Below are 20,083 nucleotides of genomic sequence, written 5' to 3'. Positions count from 1 at the left end.
TGGAAGCGTTGGTTTTTTTTTTTTTTTTTTTTTTTGATAATCATACAGTTTTCGTTCCTCCAATTATCTTAATTTTCTGATGCATGCGAGACTCATTCAAGTTTTGTCGTTTGTCAAGTTATTTTTTAACTTTCAAGGTTTCATCACCTTATCATTAGTTAGCTTTTTTACACGCTCTATATTTCATAAATAACTTTTTTTTTGTAGTGATCATTATGTAATCTTTTTTTTTTTTTTTTTTTCAAAATAAAGTCTCATGTGTATTTATGATGTATCTGTGCACTTGACGAGAAAATGCTTGGAAACGAGTTTATTCATTTCTTCACACTCACTAGTTTTTCACCCATCAAATAATCATAAATAAAAAAAAATGAATGAATAATCCTGGATTCATGCAAGTATGCTTTAAAAAACAGTCATAATCACTGTGCAGTGTCATTGTTTCACCTTTGAATTGTCAAATTTTCATATTACTCGCAATCACTCGAGCATGGTTTAATCTCACTACTTTTTATTTATTCATAAAAAAAAAAAAAAAAATAGTCCGGCAGATCGGTCGAGTTTTCCATTTAAATATTTTTGTTTCCATCATCTATTAAAAAACCATAATATCGTGCCACTCACGATCAGCCGGACTCGCGTGCAATGAAAATCACTTCTATCATCCACGGATATAATAAAAGAACTTTGGTAATTGATTAATAACGATGATGTATCTGGTGGACCGCAGCATGTGACATGAACGTACACAAACGATGCGAGCCCAGTGTACCGAATCTCTGCGGATGCGACCACACGGAAAGACGAGGCCGTTTGGAGGTCAACCTCTCAATCAGTGGGAACAAGCTATCAGTCGAAAGTAAAATACATTTTCATTTAAAATTAATACAATTGTACGCAAAATATTACTAAATTGTATGTATATATTTCCATGTATTTATTTAGTTAGTTTTTTTTTATTAAGATATTTATGATGCGTTTTAACTTTTAAAGTAAAAAAAAAAAAAAAAAAAAACAATTTTTTCCCTATATTGCCGTGCAGTCATACAAGGTCGGAACCTCATTCCCATGGATCCAAACGGATTGTCGGACCCGTACGTGAAGTTGAAACTGATCCCGGACGGCGAGAACATAAAAAAAAAGACAAAGACCATCAAGTCGTCCTTGAACCCCGAATGGAACGAGACGATTGTCGTGTAAGTGATTAAATTAAAAAAAAAAAAAAAAAAAAAAAAAGAAAAGAGTCAGCCAACTAAACAATAACCGTCTTGATTCCAAAGCGACCTGAAGCCCGACGACAAGGACAGGCGAATACTGCTCGAGGTCTGGGATTGGGACCGGACGTCGCGCAACGACTTCATGGGCTCTCTGTCCTTCGGGATATCCGAGCTGATGAAGGCCCCGGCCAAGGGCTGGTTCAAACTCCTGACCCAGGAGGAGGGCGAGTTTTACAACGTCCCGGTCGCCGAGGAGGGCGTCGACCTGTCCGAGCTCAAGTCCAAGATGAAGGTACGAACGGTATGTAAGTCCAAGCTAGTTTGCTTTTGCCTAGCGCCTATTTTTTCTCTTCCCGTAGTTTACGGTGGCTCTGTAGAGGGTACACCAAGAGCTTGTCGTGAGGCCGAAACGACGTTGTTTCCGCTTTCTTGCATTCGTTAGTAGAACAGGTGGTTTGTTCATGACGACCGAGTGGAGTGGAGTTGACGGTATGCATTAAAGTAAACCAACTTTGGTGCTGTATTTAGATCAACGTAGATTCATTTAAAAGTCTTTTTTTTTGTATCATTGCTATTTAATACAAGACGACTTTCGGTGATCCCGAGCGTATCTTATCTTGCAATGTAGTTAAACTTTTCAAGCGTAAATCTGTTGAACCCATCCTTTATAATGTAGTTATGTCGTACTCATCGGTGTGGAGGAAAATAAAACGATCCACAGCCACGTATTGTATGGAAAACGATTAGCCTGTAAATAGTAATCGTGCAAATATGGTAGTTAAAGACCAAAGGGTGTACCCCCGACAACCATTAAACCCTCCCGAGCTGAAAGCAAGGGCGAGCATTACGCGGTGATTGTCTTCAGAAATCGGCCTCGGTTGTGAAAAAGCCGCCACCGTCGCACGACAAGGAGGTGCCGCACAACATGGGCAAGAGCGATCTCATCCGCGCTTCGGACTTCAACTTCCTGCAGGTGCTCGGCAAGGGGAGCTTCGGCAAGGTACTACTGGCGGAGCGCAAGGGCACCGACGAGCTGTACGCCATCAAGATCCTCAAGAAGGACATCATCATCCAGGACGATGACATCGAGTGCACGATGGTCGAGAAGCGCGTGCTCGCGCTCTCGCACAAGCCGCCTTTCCTCGTCAGGCTGCACTCCTGCTTCCAGACTATGGTGGGTTGTGTGGAGCTTTCTTTATTCGGAACGTGCATATGTAGAACCAAACGAGTCGTGTTTGGATTTTTTTTTTTTTTTTTTTTTTTTTTTTTTTTTTTTTTTTTTTTTTTTTTTTTTTTTTTTTCATTAGGTACGATCGTCACTTGATACTACGGAAATAAAATTTAATACTCTATCTCTGCTACAGTTCAACTCACAGCGTCTTACTTGTCCATTTAAGTGATGATTAAAATCCAAGCTAGTAATGTGCCAGCTAGTTTTTTCGCGCTCATAAATAATTACCCATTTAGTTGATGAAAAAAAAAAAAAAAATGAATATTCAATTCATACAAACCGTCCTTAGTTAGTATAGTGCAGCAATCTCATGCAAAAGCTATTCTAATTCGGTTAGTCTAATTAAAACACACTTATTGTATCGGTGCATAAAAAGTCTTCAATAAATAACACTCATCACTTGTCAAATGAAACTTGTGTATGAAAAAATGGTTATCTCCGGCTGTAACGGTCGTGGCGTATACACAGCAATCGCGTCGTCCTATTCGTGTGTCGAACCACTGCTAATGATTTTTATGTTAAATAAAAGTATACTTCGAAAAAAAGTGATGAGAAAAAGTATACGCAAGTAACTCACGCTTTCAGGACCGGCTATTCTTCGTGATGGAGTACGTGAACGGTGGCGATCTGATGTTCCAAATCCAGCAGTGCGGCAAATTCAAGGAGCCCGTGGCCGTGTAAGCATCCTCTCAATACCGCTTTTGCGCTATCGTATGATGTTATTTTCGCAAGATATCGGAAAAAAATATCAAAGCGAAATAAGTGAAACCAAATAATTTTCCAACAGATTCTACTCGGCCGAAATAGCGGTGGGGCTGTTCTTCCTGCACTCGCGCGGCGTCATCTACCGCGACCTGAAGCTCGACAACGTCATGCTCGACCAGGACGGTCACATAAAGATCGCAGACTTTGGTATGTGCAAGGAGGGCATCAACGGCGACAAAACGACCAAGACCTTCTGCGGCACGCCCGACTACATTGCGCCCGAGGTGAGAGAATTTTCCTCTTAATGCTGTCGATACGAATCAGACGATGGCATCGTACGTGCCAGAAAAAGCTCCGTATTTGCCAAAGTTCGATGCGGCAGGGAGATAAGACTGGCTGCTCTGTTTCTCCCCGAACTTGAGATCCGGGGATCGGCTTTTTTTTCGTAACTTTTGTACTCGTGGTAGTTTATCGGGATAAAAATCACTCGACGTCCCGAGTAAAGTATAGTAACGATGCGACGATACTTGTTTGGCCAGATAATCTTGTATCAACCCTACGGCAAATCCGTCGACTGGTGGGCTTACGGAGTGCTGCTCTACGAGATGCTGGTCGGCCAGCCACCCTTCGACGGTGAGGATGAGGAGGAGCTATTCGCTGCCATCACCGATCAGAACATCAGTTATCCGAAGAGCCTGTCCAAGGAAGCCAAGGAGGCGAGCAAGGGGGTAAGAGTTGTCGAGTTTGCTTAAATTTTCATCCAGAAAGCGATTGGATTTTTTTACTTGTCCAAGCTGTGACTCTCGATTTTATATCTTTCACTAAAGTTATATTCGATTAATTGTGCAGCCTCACAAATAGGAAATTTCTCGATCCTCATGGCTATACTGGCCATTTCCTGCATACGCGAATATCTGATCGCTGAATCGAAATCCATCAGAGTCAGCTCCTTTTTTCCACATGATTCACACTGGATATGCTGACTTTAGGCCTAATACAATTTGATTCTGACTGAAGATTTAGATTAAGCGATCTAAAATACAGAAAAAATGATTAGACTAGTCCTTTGCAGCAGAAAAAATTTTGTTATGGGGTTGCGTAGTTTTTCAGTAGAACAATCCGCGTATGGTCAGACGTGTTCGGTAACGTGCACCGAACCAAATGCTAGTTTCTATGAGCGTTAATTAATTTTTTTTCGTGGCTCCTGGGAGATTATTAACGCTCACACTGAATATATATATACCAAGTCTCAATAAAATAAATAAATAAATAAAAACGCAGAATAGCTGTTCCCATCAAACTCGATCCCGTATCCCTTGTATTCCGAATGGATTTTTTCTTTACTATCTCTTCTTAGCTGCTTTCTTTAAACCCAGTACTGATGTTTTACCTGACAAATACAAAAATTATATTGTACCGCAGAAACATATTTAAAAATTTTGAATTTTTCATCTTGGGTCATTTTTTAAATAAATTTTTTAATTGTACACGATTACTTTGCACTGCTAGTAAACACACGTTATAATAATAATTGATAGTTTTTTTTTTTTTTTTTTTTTTTTTTTTTTTTTTTTTTTTTTTTTTTCGAGTAAATGTTAAAAAGTAAATGATGATTAATTTCTGTAATTATCTTCTTCCAACCAGTTCCTAACAAAGAACCCGAGCAAAAGACTGGGCTGTGGTTCCCATGGTGAGGAAGACGTGCGCACCCACGCGTTCTTCCGGCGAATCGACTGGGACAAGCTTGAGAATCGTGAGGTCCAGCCACCCTTCAAGCCTAAGATCGTGAGTGTCTCTCTTATTTCACTTTGCCCATTTGCCTCGTGAAGTCAATCTTCCATTTCATCCACTTTTTCCCGCAGAAACATCGAAGAGACGTCGGCAACTTCGACAAGCAATTCACATCCGAGAAGACGGACCTCACGCCAACGGACAAGCTCTTCATGATGAACCTCGACCAAACGGAATTCCTCGGCTTTTCGTTCCTGAACCCCGAATTCGTTCAGTACATCTAAGCTGCTTGCGCGGTTCGCCACCCATTTTTTCTAAACCCAAAAGCTTACACCCTCACTCCCTCGATGCCAAAAGGAAAGTCGAAGCATCACGAGCAGACCAAAATCACGGAAATCGGTGTGCTTTCCCTCTCACCCCTTCCCACCCACCCCACTGTTGGTTGTACTGTCGACTTTCGTATCGCAGACCAATACCTTTTATGTATCTCTATACTTGAACGTATACCGCAGAGATGAGCAGTTGAACGGTGACTACGAAGATCGGTGTCGCTAGAGTTTTCTCTCTTGCGTGTGTAGGGAAACGCGAAAATCGTTACAGTATCCGAATTCAATCGATGTTTAAATACAATAATGCGTGCACAACAAATGACGAGTACACGTGTGATTATTGAATAATACTGCATGGCGCCGAGCGCAATTTTTCTCTAAGTATATTGTCTATCTCTCGTTCCGCCTCGTTTTCTCGAGATTTTTCAAACGGCGAGGCTTTCTCGGTGTCATTTGAATGGGATACGTGCGCATTATGATCACGCAAACAATACGGAAAGAGAGGGACGATGACGAGTGGAGGAAAAATTAGTGGCGTGAGCTTTGATCGTATTAAAAACGACGCGAATCGGACATCAGGGGTCAATTTGTTTTTGTGTCTCCTGTATGGGGATACTTGTGTTTTTATTTATTTATGCGACAAGACGAAGGGCATAGAGAATGGGATGGGATGTCGAGTGGGATCGTTAAGTTTACAAGTCGAAAGGGTACGTTGAAACGTGATTCTCGGGTAGATGTAATTTTAAGCGGATCAAATGCATTTACTTCAGTAGCTTCTACTGTCGCCTTCCAAAGTTATTATATATTATAAAATAATATCGAATGAATGATTGACGAAACATATTATATTGCGAGTAAAAAAAAAAAAAAAAAAAAAAAAAAATACAAAAAAAAAAACAAAAACAAAACAAACACAATTCACTAAAAGTAAGATATTTAAATGTGAATACGTATAATATACACCATGTTTCTATTATGATCGATGTATAACCATATACTTCGTTAACGTTGCACCTGAAAAAAAGTATATATATATATATATATATATCATCAGCTCAACTCTTCGCAGTAGTGCGTAGAACAAAACAAAAGTGTAGATAATGTTGACCAGGGAACAGTGCAAAATTGACGTTTAGAGGAGTTACATCGTAATACAGATCAGCTAAAGCAAAGAAAAATAAGAGAAAGGAGTTTTTATTTCGTCTTTAAAAATCATAGAGAGTAGGTAAAAATTAAAATTTAAAAAAAAAAAAAAAACGTAGCATAGACTATCAATCTCTCATTTTTCTGACCCCATCACGAGCTCCTTTTCTCTACAAGCTGATTCTCTCGCTGACAACTTTCACAACCTTATTACAAACTCTGACTACTACAAACCATAGTGCTAAAACTAAAAAAAAAAAAAAAAATATTAAAAAGATAATTATATTATAAGTACAAGAGGTGACAGGCTAAAACTATTAGGTGCTTCTTTTTATACTCGTTAACACTATGGATATTACGAGGAAACATGATTAGCAAATGAATATATATAGATTTACGATGTACACTTAAATATATCGACTTCAAGGAAAAGTGAAAGAAAGAGTTGCAAATCGAAAAATTACGACGTAATGTAACGCATACGTTTTAATTTTGCGAATTTTAAGACGCGATGACGTATTCGAAAATTTGTATGGATCCAAGATCGTATAATTTCTCCACTGTGCTAGACGCGGATAAGCGTTTGGACGTAATTTCTATAATATCGATAAATCATTTTATGTTTGTTTTACGTAGCATAAATTAAGACTCAAGCGTAATAATCAAAAGTAGTAATTGAATAACTATGAATCTCAGACTCGAGATCATGTGACTCCTATGACAGATTTTTTATTTTTAGCTATTAAGAAATGAAGAAAAAAATAAAATAAATAAAAAAAAAAAAATTGAAAATGTGTCAAATTTTACGACTAAACTAAATATACGTAACATCATTGTTGTAAACATACGCCAAATGAGATGATTTTTTGATTATAATTCGGTTTAGAAGTAACAAATTGAAAAAAATAACATCTCGACGAACCAAAAAAAAAAAGTTAGGAAAAAACATCACTTGGATAGCGTGTTTGTGTTCATTTGAAGCTCGTGACTCGCCTCTGAAATGTTATGACAGAAAATATGAAGACTACATGATAAGGTATATAACATTATATGGTACGTTGACGATGAGATATTTTATGTATACGTATATGTGCTTATCGTTAAGTACAGCGTACATTTGTTGCGAAAAACTACACGATGATTGCTAATGCATGGAATTAAAAATGTTTAGGGAAAATTAAGATGATGAAAAACGAAAGTTTGAAGGATCAGTTTGAATACTTGTAAAACATGACGCTTCTAGTGTGTCTGTATCTGTATGTGGGTAAGCTTTGATAATATAAGTACGTTTTGACTCTTAGACATGAAGAAAAAAAAATTCGTAAAGTATAATTAACAAACGAGAATAACATTAAATGTGTCATAAATACTTTATATTCAGACGTAATTTGACAATCCTTGGGTCTGTGCTCTTTTTACTGTAAATACTATTAATAATGTTATTAATGACTGCAAAGAAAAACTAATTTAATTACGTGGATTAAATATTTAATATATAATTTAAGATTATGAAAAAAAAGAAAAAAAAATTAAGAAAAACGTCGATAAAAATTGTTGATATGATACAAACTAAAATTAGAGTTATGTTGTTATCATTGAAAAGTTTATATCTTTAGAGATCGAGTTTATAATTACATATACATATATATAATAAAAATACATCTAGTCATCTTCGATTTTTGTGAATATACATGTGACTTTTAATAAAGAAAAAAGAAAAAAAGAATTAGTAATCGAGAAATCCTATAGAGAGAAGTCAAAAAGACATATGCTGAGACAAAAATTTTAAATGGATAATATATGTATATAGGATATACATCTTTACTCACAGATTTTTTTTGTCAGGGCTACAAAATACTTTGTTTGTTCCAAATAAGTATATATTCCATTGATTTTAATGAATCTCGCTCTTGTATGAATTATCTTTTTATAATGTGTATTTAATTTACAACACATGATAATAATCTCATTTCTGGACGTGGTTTTACTTTATTTGATGAACCTAATGAACGTGTCTCATTCAACCTGAAAAACATACCCTAACTAACATTATATATTATTATTATATATGGTGTACATTATTTTGTATGAATTTATATGTAACACGTACGTTGTAAAACAACTATGTAGAAATTAAAAATACTTTAGATTTGATATTCAACTCTTACACAATTTTCTAACGAATTATCGGTGTTTTTCGGAGAAAAGTCTTTTAAAATGTACAAATTTTGTATCTTACGCCACGTGAAAAATGCTAAAAATAAAATTAATTTCAAACTAGCAACTGTTATGCCTGAATGTATTGAAACTTTAAACTTGATGTATTTACGAATACACACGGAAAAAAAAATTTTTGAGACCCAATAATCTCTTGAGCAAAAATTATATTTTCTTATATTATGAAAATATTTATTTTAAAGAAGAAAATATTCCTAAAGTAAAACTAATATCTTGTTTCAACAGAATATTAACTTGGTATCATTCACATCCATGTGACAAAATTAGAAAATAACAAAATCATGTATAAAAAAAAAAAAAGTCAGAATTTGGAATAAGCCAAGTCTTCTGTAGCTCTTTTTTTTTAAATATGCGACAACAGTCGAAATACTCATTGGATAGTTAGTAGATCAGTGTCCATTACATATTTCTGAATATTCATTATGGTTAAAAGTTTACGGTAGAAAGATTAAGGTTTAGTATAGGAGAATTATGATGAAAAACTTTTTGATTCCTCAGCACTGAAATTTTTATAAAAATACCGTATTGGTTAACTTACAATGTTTTCCTAGGATTCGTCGAACTGAATACATTATCGTGAATAAAAAAAAGGTGTTTTTAAGACAACTATAATTTAATTATTTATTTTCATAATCCACGACGGTAACAGCAGCTGATGTTGTTTAATCCATGCGCTACTCTATTCCTGCGATGTATCTCTTCTTTCTGCGTATAGTATTATTCAGGAGTAATAAAACGTATGAAAAAATATATTAGATACTCATCAGTCTTCCAGTGCATAAATTAGTCAGATTATAGCACTGAGTGTACATTCGATATTTTTAATTCACATTGAGTGATCAACGTAGTTTTTTCCTTGGAATATTACAGCGATAGTACATATCACATGTATTGTACTCTCTTAATGTCAAAATTCAACACTATATTTATTATTTTTCAAACGTACCGTAAATACGTGTATCATCTGTAATTAAAAGAAAAACAAAAAAAAAAGAAAAATGTAACACAACTAAAAAGTTGACCAAATCGTCTCATGGTGCTGTGACACTTTCGAAGATGAGACAGGAGATTAAAATTCTCTTGTCGTCTTTTTCTTCTCGTAAATAATATAGCTTTTAATACCTAATACGTAGAACGTGCAATTTCAATCGAAGATCAGTTATTTAAAGTTAATTTACGTACATTTTTAGTAATTAATTTTAATCGATCCGTTTACTCGTACATGTTAAAATAAATGTAATTATGAGTAATACTTTTCCAATAAATTTATTACTGCCAATAAGTATAACTACGTATTTCAAAGAAAAAAAAATACATTGGCCCTTTTAATAACCATCCATCGATTGAAATTACAATTAATGGTAGTATGATCGCTTAAGGCAAATTATAAAAAACATTTGTGAAAATAATTTATAGTAATATTAATAAAATATTTTGCTCTTCAACGCAGGCTTTTACAACTTCTCATTTTCACAAAAAAAAAAAAAAAAAAAAAAAAAAAAAAACGTACTGATAAGAAAATGAATACTTACTCTCTCAAGATGCCAAAAATCAAACAAAATTGGATGAAAATCATACAAAATCAATAATAAATAAAATAAAAAAAATGAAAAAATAATTTGTCACTCTATAACCCACGTACCCCTCGATATTGTACTTGTTAAATAACAAAATTAATCTCACAGGAGTAAAAACAGCAAAATGATCTAAACTCTTCTGCCGTGAATCTTTAGTATTATTTTCTCAACACTTCAGAGAGAAGAATCATATATACTACACACCCACATGTTGTGCGTATCTGCAATAATATTATCTTAACAGCTTCTCCGTCTCTGGTTCGCGAAGAGTCAAAGACCGCACGTCTTTGGTAGTAAACAACATCGAATCAAGAAGAAGAATTCATCACTATTCTCGCGAGGAAAAAAGCTCCGAGATATAAAATATCTCTAATTCCCTTACGATGAGCTTTATACAAACAAAAAACGTAAAAAAATACGCCCCCGACCAAATTGATAAACGATATAAAAACGTTCTGCGTAGCACACGCATATTTTTAATTTTGTCTTGTGAATTTATTAAATCATAGTAAAAAGTCGAGCTATCCATAAAGAAAAAATCAAGCGCCATCCCCTGAATTTGCTTTCAAATGCCCAGCGAAACGTTATTCTGAAGCTAACAATTTACAGTCAAATATATTTTTAAAATATTTTTCAAAAATCATACTGATTACTGTTAGTAGATTTATTTTTCCTTTTTCTCTAATGTAATTTATCTGTTGATTGAACAATAGGTCAAAAAAAAAAATAATCATGTAATAACGTAGAATTAGGTACCAGTGCTTTCAATAAATTTTAATTAGTAAAAAGTCTTGGTGATGCGAGACTAATACGTATACGGATGTTGGTTAATGTACTTGAGGTTCTCGTATCCTTGATGGTCACTTTTTTAAGTGAAATACTATCATTTGAATGATGTGACAAATTTTTTTCTAATGAAAGAATACATTTAATAAAGTACAGAGGTGGTAATGATCGAATATCTTTATTACCTGTTTCATAATTTTTTTTTTATTTGCTCTATTTTTACACAAATGCTCGCTAGCCTGTTCTGTATATTAAAAATCAATCATTGATTCGTTCGTCTCATAAAAATAAATTTATTGTCACGAGTTAAAAAAATAGGAAAAAAAAAAATATAGACACAAAACACATTGTTACGCATACATATACTTATACTTGATTTTTGTTTCTTTTAATACGTAAATTACAAAAAAAATTAAGGACAAAACACGCGTATAGTACACACATATACACAATGGATTTTCGCTGCACGTGTGCAACTTATACATCGACAATTCACTTGAAGTAACTTATGTAACATGAAAAAATATATATATATATATATTTGTATAATTTTCTTTATAATGTTATTTTAGTCAGCCTATATGTATGTACAACTTTCGTTTTCGGTCACCTATATTGATTTTTCGCACAAAGAACCAAAGAAAGTTAAATTATAGGACAATGAAATCGGTGGACAAAGGCGTGTGACTCGACGCGACGGCCAAACGCGAGAAGAAATTCACATGAGATAAGGTGCAGCCTAGCACTAACGCATCATCTTCGCTTGACCAACGACAATAGGAAAGTAAGAGCGACTTTCTTGGCCAACAGCACGATAATCATCTGCCATTCCTTATTATAATTGCTTTCGATTTATTGGAAAATCACGCAATATCAGGTCCTGCGATAATTACAGATAATACACTTGACCACAAAAGTGTCGTTGCATAGGAAATTTTTTATACCCGAGAATTGGAATCGGATTCTACTACCGCATTAGTTTACATTTTTTGATGGCAGTACAGTGGAACATGGTACGAGACAGGGAGTGGTAGGGCTGCATGTGAACACATGTAGATTAAATAAATAAATATTCACGCCAGTATATCGAAATGATGACAAGTGGTTAATATATGATGTAATTACATATACATATACTTTTTGACAGAAAAATTATATGACTAATGACTTTGAGATTTGTTTTACTTGTTTGTTTTTCATAATTTTACGCATGTAATTGTCGATTTGTATACAGCAGCTAGTTTTTAAGTCCTGAAATGCCCGTGTGACGAGTTTGTCGCGAACTCGCGCAGTGGAACAAACGTATAGATACGTAGTGTAACGTGATTAGCAACTAATTAGAATAATAGTAATGATGATGGAAAAAAAAAAAAATCTAACAGCTAAGCAAACACGCGTAATTTGCCGATTTAATTATGTACACGATCACTCAATTGTTTTTCATTTTCACACGACTCACTATACAACCAACTCGTTGAGGAAAAAATTGCGACTCACGTTTATTAGCTACGAATGCTGCGATAAGACCCTGGGTAAGATTTTTTTTTTTTTTTTTGTGCCCAGAGCTATCCACGCAATTTTACGTCTATACACATACTACTGCCGGCCCATGCACCTTTTGGCTCCAGGACAGCTCTGTCTGTGATGAGGATTGAAGAAAGCCGGGAAAAATTATTGCAAATCGCAGCCGTGAGCCCATATCATACACGAAACGCAGCCGTAAACACGTGGGGGTAATTACATTTATTACAAGTAGGGTATATATGCGCAACGCAGAGACGCAATAACGTTTGCCGCGAGAGCCCGCTCACCGGCCGAAAAAATACTGGAAGGTGCGCTGGAAGGAGAGACAAAATAAAAAATAAAAATGGAGAAAAAAAAAAAATAATAAATAAAAACATCGTCAACTCAAATGTATACTTGTATATAAATGCACACGTAGAGATGTAGAAAAAAAAAAAAAAAAAAAGAAAGAAAAGAAAAGTACCATTGAACGCTTATCGAGTGTGCACAAGCAGGTGACTAGTTAGATCGTCGAGCGAGGGTGTAACAGTATTGTATGTAGGTAGATCGCGCTCTTGTCCCCCTCGCCCCGTCCGCAATATACCCCCTCATACAGTCGCGCAGCGCTGTACTGTATTACAGAAAGAGTCCCAGGGGGGGTGGGGTAGGGGGGTAGTTGGTCGGCTAGCCCGAGGGGTGCTTGCACCTCTGGGCCGGAGTCATGGACGCCAGGAAGGCCGGTAGTTGGTGTCCCTCCGAGTTCCGCTCCGTGACCGGTGTCTCCGGGGGCGTCGTCTTGTGCAGGCCCGCGTGGCGGACGGTCGACGACTGGACGAGCGTCGACGGCGGTGAAGGGGGCGCGTAGACGGCCAACGCCGAGTCCCAGACCGTGGGACAGCGCGTCGACTTGCGCCACGCGGGCAATTGGATCCCCAGCCGGTGACAATCGTGCGCGTAGGCCATGAATGATTGACAGTAGCACTGCTCGTTCGGGCACTCGCACATGTCCTGCAGGCAGGCCTTGTAGTACATGGCCGGGTTGACCTTGCGATTGCACGACTCGAACGTAGCCAAGCGCAGTTTGTTGCACAGCCTGTCGTCGGTTTGCATTACACCAAGAATATATATACACCGGTACTTATTGTATATACCAACGTGAAAGAAAAGAGAGAGAGGAGGAAAAAAGAAAAGGTTGAGCCCCACCTGTGGTCCTTTTTGATTTTGCATCCGCGTCTGTGGAGCGCGTGCTGGCTCCGCGTCCTCGAGCAGACGCGCTTGGCCCCGACGGCCCACGAGTTGCCGAAGGTCACGGGATCGGTGAGCAGGTGGCCGCGCCGGCTCGTCAGATCGTCCTTGGGGTTGGAGTTGAAGTTTCCGCAGAGGCCGCAGAGCTTGCCCCGGTAGGCCGTGGGTGCGGTCACCTCGAGGAAGCTTATGCCGTCCCAGAGTATCCTGAGCCCGAGTTGGCCGCTGTGGACGAGTATGGTGTCCTCGGTGCGGTTGATGTCAAGCTTGAGGCCAGCCACCCGGTGGGGCACCTCGACCCTTTGGCCGTTGACCTTGACGCGCATGCGCTGCCCGAGGTTGACCTTGAGGCCGCCGATCTTGAGGGATATGGTCTTGGTCCAGGCGGAGTGGCGGGTCTGGCGGGCGTCGTTCGTCACGCGGATGCTGAAGCTGTGGTTGGCGCAGTCGCTCGCCAATTGGTACTTGCACGCGCCCCGGAACGTGTAGAACTTGCCATCGAAGGTGCGGTAATGCGGATCGCCGAACACGGTGCACACCCCGTCGCCTTTTTCATGCAGGGGGAGTGGTTTATTGTTTCAGTTCTTTTCTCTTTCTCATGATGGGTGGTGTGCTTTTGTAGCATTTTTTTTCATACGGGCGACAAAGTGACAATTTTGTCGAGCTCGCGGTTTTATGGGTGGGGAAAGGGGGGGATAAAGAACTAAAAAAAAAAAAAAAAAACAAACGGTAATGTGCAAGACTCACTTTCAACGCATCGTGGACAGCATTGGCCCTCGGGCAGTTCCAATCGCGAGTTCGGCGGACAGGGGATGTTTAAGGGCGGACACATGGACATGGCACAGCGCACCTTGCCCTGCTTGCATGCGCACGACTTGCAGGGATCTAGCTTCCAAGTTTCGCCATCCTGCCTAGGAGAAATTAGAACGTTTGAATAATAATAATGATGATAATAATAATAATGCACCTCTTTAAAAAAATCCCTCCTCCTCCTTCTTTTTTTTTTTTTTTTTTCGCTATTGTGCGTTTCTTTTTAAAAATGATATGTTGTGCAAGCAAGTCGATGCGCCCTGTTTTCTCCCCCTCTTTTACTCTACGTACATGCGGGTAAACAGGCATATTTTGTATTATGGTGATGCGGTTAAATGATACGTGGCTCGTGCGATATTGCAGTGGTGCGTTTTTAGTTAATTTTGTGGTCTGTTTCGTTAAATTGATTTCGTTCGAGTTAGGATTATTGTTGCAAGCTCAAGCCGATTTCTCATTTTTCGTTACTGTTACACCTACCCGGCTCGACGCATTATTTTAAGTATAGCTCATTCCATTCGTTCGTTTGTTCCCATGAGCTCGATGTATAAGCAAAAAAAAAAAGATGCGTATACATCCCTTACAACTATTGTTATCGTTATTATTAATATTACAAACATATGATATTTACAAATATATGATGATGATGACTTGGGTGTTAGTATTATATATATTTACACGCGCGCACACACACATACACACATGGCGTATTAGTAAACTAATGATTATACCTATATAAATGTAATTTGGCACGTAACTATCTCGTGTATAATGTTTATTCGCCCAACAGTACAACACGCGCGATGTAATGTGATTCGATTAACATTGCGTGAAGTGATAATACCAAATGAAAGTTTGTACGTATACAAGTATGTATTAGTAATCTCAAGCAAAGCACAAGCAATCGACAATCTCTCTCTCTCTCTTAATGTGTATCGCAGCATATGAACGCAAGCATCGGGATTCCTAGGGGCGGGCCAACAGTAGGATGAGCAAGACAATAGCCCCCGCGGTGATACTCGCCCCGTAAGTTTTGCCGGCGTAAGTGCAGGATGCCCTGGACTCCTCGACGAGGGGGCACATGGGACAGCAGCGGTCCTTGGGCTTGATCTGGTACTCGCTGTTGCACTCGAGAACGGGACAGGTCTCCTTGGCGCAGCTAACGTAGCCGGCGTTGCACGAGCAGTGGGTGCACTTGTCCAGCTGGAACTGCGAGCCCGAGTTGTGAAGCCGGGCCCCGAGCATGCAGGCACCCCGTGGCGGTGACATGTAGTTACCGTCCCCTGCGATCCTCCTCACAATTAGCGACCGACATCCTTACGAATGTGGGGATGGGGGTGGGGGAAGGGATGGACTTACCGAGACACCTGGGACAACATTCACCCGGCTGGTGGACGATCTTGGACAGGGGGCAGTGGAAGACCGGGCAGGCTTTTTTCATGCAGGTCAGCCGGCCGTTGTTGCACTTGCACGTCACGCAGGGATCCTCGGCAGTCATGACAGACCGCTCCTCCGTCACCTTTTGCCCGTTTACAAAGCAGCCTGCGAAGCATGTAACATATGGGGGTAAATTCTGATTTCCTTTGTGATCATATTTTTTTTACGTGGGAAAACACACGTGTGGACAAACAGACCTGCACAAGTGGGACAGCACTGGCCGGGAGCCGGGGGTATGGGATTGGCGCAGGGCGCGTAGCACTGGAGGCTCGATTCCGTGATGACACCGGCGTTGCAGGTGAATATCTTGCACGGGTCGCTCGGCTCCGTCCACTCGGTGCCCGAGGCTCGGTGCACGTTGTTCTTCACGCATCCTGCAAACGAAACAGTTCCATGGTATTGTTATTTTTCATTTTTTTCTTACTACCACGTAATCCAGCTGCAGCGCAAAATTTACACGCGCGATTCATCAAACCGAGTTTAATCGGCATGGATTGTCAATTTATAAGAACAGGTGGCACCGTCAAACGAGCGCAAATGGAAAAACAATTATCATTGCCCGCGCCGACAAAAGGGTAAACATGCCCTCTGGTAAAGGAATAAAAATACGAGCCCAAGGAGGAGGAGGCTGTGGTGGAAAAAACATGAAGAACCAGATAGATAGAGAGGAACAAAGATGCCGGAGGAGAACTCGTTTCGCGTTTTCAGCTCATACGCCAGTGTGTTTGTATATACGTTACGTACGTGCCATAGGGGCAACAAGGAGGAGTTATAAATCTTACGTCACAATTGGCATAATCGATGCGCGCTCCTCTCTGCAACTTCGATAAATTTAATACCGATTTCGTGTAAGCAACAAGCATCGGTGAGTACGTATACCATATATTATATGAACAGTCGGGTCGTGTATACAATATATTGTTTTTGTCGTAGTTTTACCGAATTAATTTATCCAAGCTCCGACGTCTTGGACGTGTTTGAAGGAAACTAAAAAATAAAATAAAATCTTTACGGATAAAAGTACATTAGGTATACCTATAACATGAAAATGAGCAACGATGCAACGATAACGGTTTGGAGCTGCGCGAAGGGGAAAATCAGCATCCCTTTGGCGTATAAACATACAAACGTGCGCGTGGTGATTCAACTTTACAGGGTCGAGTGGGAGGAGCTGCCCTTACGAGCAGGTGTGTATGTATGGGTGCCGCAACGTGTACTTACAGTCCGACGTTTTCTCACGGCGCCCGTATAACCATCACCTGCACGCGGCACTTTTGCCTGTTTGTTTGTATTCATATATGTATCCTGTATCCTCGCGATTCATATACACACGAGAGGGGCTCGATTTACCGTCGAGCCGAGCGGCGAGTATATTAGCGGACAGGTCGTGCGGCGCCTGATAGGATTTTATCGTGATGGGCGCATTGTTAAGGACTACTCTATGTGTATGTGTAATATAAGTACGGTGGGTTATACATCGCGAGGAAAATTATTGCCGGTCCGAGATGGGCTGCGTCGCGTGTGTCGTTTTGCTTCAGTTTTCTTTCCATGTTTGCTTCGTGGTGTGCTCGTGGATTCGTTACCTCTATTGTGCGAGTAAAAGATCGGGGATTTTTTTTTAAGCTCTTTTTTTAGGTTTTATTTGTAGCTCAAACCATGTGCCATTTACTGTTTTGTCGAGATACGCGATATGTACTGCTGGCTTGATATACGTTGGTCTTTCCATCAACGGGTATCACAACAGGAGTTCAAGACCCGTAACGCGCGTACAGGTATAAATAAACGGAAAAAAAGAAAGAAAAGATATCGAAGAAGGAGAAGAAGAAATAAAAGTAAGTAAGGGAAAGAGAGACGTGCAGAAATGAGTCATACGAGGCGTACAGGCATGACCATACGTACGCATATAAAAAATACACACGGCCGTCTAATACGTACCTTTGCACTTCTTGCAGCAGTCGTCCTTCCTTCGCTCCAGCAGCATGTAACAGCCCTCGATGCTCGGACACTGGTGCTTCAGGCACTCGACGAAGCCGTTCTGCAATAGCCAACAACATACATACATACATATACATATATATATATATATATATATTATACATCAACAACTCAGGCGCACATATCTCGCGCTCGTCCCTCCCACTGGCTCTTTCGTATATTTTCTTTTTTTTTTAAACTTTTTATCTTCCTCTTTAACTCACTTAAATAATACCGCGAACGCACTCGAGATACCGCAGCGGTGTACGCCTATTATAGCCCCCTCGTTTCGCGTGTGTTGTGCACACGTATACACGGATGGATGTATGAAAAAAAAAAAAAAAAAAAAAAGGAGAGCGAGCAAGTGCAATCAGTTATTGATTGTACATACACGCATAAAGTGCATACACGCGCGGCCGATCGGTAAGTAAATTAATGATCGGCCACGCGGCCTCTTCTTTCTCTCCCTCCTGTGTATCTATATACGTGTGTGCCTCGATCGGCGACCTCTGCAAGGAAAGAATCGTTAAACGCTCTGCTCGTGTGCGACATTACAACGTGATTATACATACATGTATGCGTGTGTACAAGCGCGTGCGTTGTTTCCCTTTAATCCTCGTATAGGTACTCGGACCGATTTTTGCTTTCGACAATACACGAAAGCGGTTATTGGTGTACCCCCCATGGAAAATGCTGTTAATTAAACTTTATTCGACATCGAATCGGTTTCCTTAACTACTACCAACAAAGTATGCACTCTCGCGTGGTTTCTAACGAGTTCGTCGCGTATATACCTTTACTTATAAGTACACGGGCTAGAAGAAAGAGAGAGAGAGAGAGAGAGAGATCGAGAGATCGTTAGCGACGATTTAGATGTTAATGCAAAGGAGGATCGCTTTACGAGCATCCTTGAGCCATCCACTGCCGCTTCATCTCGGCTCGTATGTAATTACGAGCTTGCTCTCAAATCCAAAAGATGAATATTTATTCGCGCCAACGATCTCTTTTTTCTTTCGGATTTTAGTGTCCGGGCACGCGTGAAACGGCCCTACAGAAACACGCGTTTGCTGTATGTACAGCTTGCGAGCGTCTTTTGATACTTCTTATTGTATTTAGAGCCAGAAAAGTGTGTCTAGACTGCATAGGATTGATTATCAGCGGACGGAAGTTACGCGCGCTCGAGTTTGTGTACTTATTGCGATCGGTAAGAAAAACCGGCAGCAGCAGCAAAAAAAAAAAAAAAAGAAAAGAAAAGAAAAAAATGTATTTGTACGACAATCTTAAACTGGAACACCACGTTTGTTCTCAAACAACGCGACCGAGCTCGTACGTATACTTGTGGCCACTGCTGGCGCGCGCACGTGATGTTCAGCTGACGAGCCAAGATCGCTCGAGCTCCTTCGAGAGGGGGAATGATCGATCGGCAATAACAAATAATTATGTCACACGCGCCGTTACTGTCTGCTGTTGTTGCTGCTGTTTTCCAAGTGTACTTGTAGTTCTTTTTTTTTTTTTTTCTTCTTTTATTCGCACTGTCTTTTTTTAATGAAAATGCGTATATTATTAAGCAACGAAAACTTTTTTGAACAATGTATAGGGTAGTATAGAAGCCAAAGGAGAAGCTGAGGATGACAAGAACGATGATGTGTGATTCAGATTTCTAAAGGGAGAGGGTGAGAACCACCCCCAACGAGAGTTATACGGCATCACAAGACCGGCTTACGATTCAGACTTTCCGTTACTTATGTGTATTAACATCACTGAATGAAATTTTTTTACAGAAAAAAATTACAGTTGGTATACCAATAATTAATAAGAAAATTCAATTGTGTGACTGCATGTTTATATTTATGTTGTCTTTTTGCTCGGGTTGGTACTCTCATGAGTCATAGGCACACGAAAATTTCCCTGTAAAGCTCTCGCTTCATTCAGTCGAGCTGTGTGGAATAAATGTAGCTTTGGAATTTTCGGCGACATTTCAAAGTGAGTCTCAAAGTGTTCGACTGCTTGGAAACGTCATGGGTACGTAAGAGCGTATAGTTGAGCGTTTAACAAGCGTGAAAATCTTGACGAAACTTGTTACAATGCGTGGTGGGAACAAGCCATCGTGAAGAAAGAGACACTAAATTACAGATATTAGCTATAGCCAAGTCATAAAAT

General features: G+C 39.3%; 2 protein-coding genes across 7 annotated transcripts in view; one reads left to right on the top strand and one right to left on the bottom strand.

Moving 5' to 3' along the window:
- Window positions 1–5,869, top strand: part of Pkc53E (Protein C kinase 53E) — a 70,357-nt gene extending 64,488 nt beyond the window's left edge. For 2 of the 5 annotated variants that reach the window (XM_089596983.1, XM_014359962.3), the window contains exons 5-13: window positions 731–859; window positions 1,043–1,196; window positions 1,281–1,509; window positions 2,083–2,391; window positions 3,034–3,125; window positions 3,236–3,437; window positions 3,693–3,881; window positions 4,798–4,938; window positions 5,016–5,869. In XM_089596983.1, coding sequence (XP_089453109.1) covers window positions 731–859; window positions 1,043–1,196; window positions 1,281–1,509; window positions 2,083–2,391; window positions 3,034–3,125; window positions 3,236–3,437; window positions 3,693–3,881; window positions 4,798–4,938; window positions 5,016–5,168 — 1,598 coding nt within the window. In that variant the 3' untranslated portion in view covers window positions 5,169–5,869. Of the gene's footprint in view, window positions 1–730; window positions 860–1,042; window positions 1,197–1,280; window positions 1,519–2,082; window positions 2,392–3,033; window positions 3,126–3,235; window positions 3,438–3,692; window positions 3,882–4,797; window positions 4,939–5,015 lie in introns of all 5 variants that reach the window. The other 3 variants (XM_014359938.3, XM_014359946.3, XM_023390465.2) reach the window with 2 other exon arrangements.
- Window positions 5,870–11,119: 5,250 nt separating this feature from the next.
- Window positions 11,120–20,083, bottom strand: part of cv-2 (crosveinless 2-secreting protein) — a 36,665-nt gene continuing 27,701 nt past the window's right edge. The window contains exons 4-11 of one of the 2 annotated variants that reach the window (XR_001339086.2): window positions 17,885–17,984; window positions 16,147–16,323; window positions 15,872–16,054; window positions 15,536–15,795; window positions 14,453–14,612; window positions 13,664–14,252; window positions 12,945–13,553; window positions 11,120–12,794 (exon numbers count right to left, since the gene is read on the bottom strand). Coding sequence is in view for 1 of the 2 variants with exons in the window: in XM_014357941.2 (XP_014213427.2) it covers window positions 13,145–13,553; window positions 13,664–14,252; window positions 14,453–14,612; window positions 15,536–15,795; window positions 15,872–16,054; window positions 16,147–16,323; window positions 17,885–17,984 (1,878 nt within the window). In the remaining variant the exon portion in view is untranslated. Of the gene's footprint in view, window positions 13,554–13,663; window positions 14,253–14,452; window positions 14,613–15,535; window positions 15,796–15,871; window positions 16,055–16,146; window positions 16,324–17,884; window positions 17,985–20,083 lie in introns of both variants that reach the window. The other variant, XM_014357941.2, reaches the window with a different exon arrangement.

Source organism: Copidosoma floridanum, unplaced genomic scaffold (genome assembly GCF_036245765.1).
Source record: "Copidosoma floridanum isolate Cflo_tuat_1 unplaced genomic scaffold, Cflo_Japanese_pri ptg000030l, whole genome shotgun sequence".
In the NCBI taxonomy this organism is placed as follows: domain Eukaryota; kingdom Metazoa; phylum Arthropoda; class Insecta; order Hymenoptera; family Encyrtidae; genus Copidosoma; species Copidosoma floridanum.
This window is presented reverse-complemented; position numbering and strand designations above follow the sequence as displayed.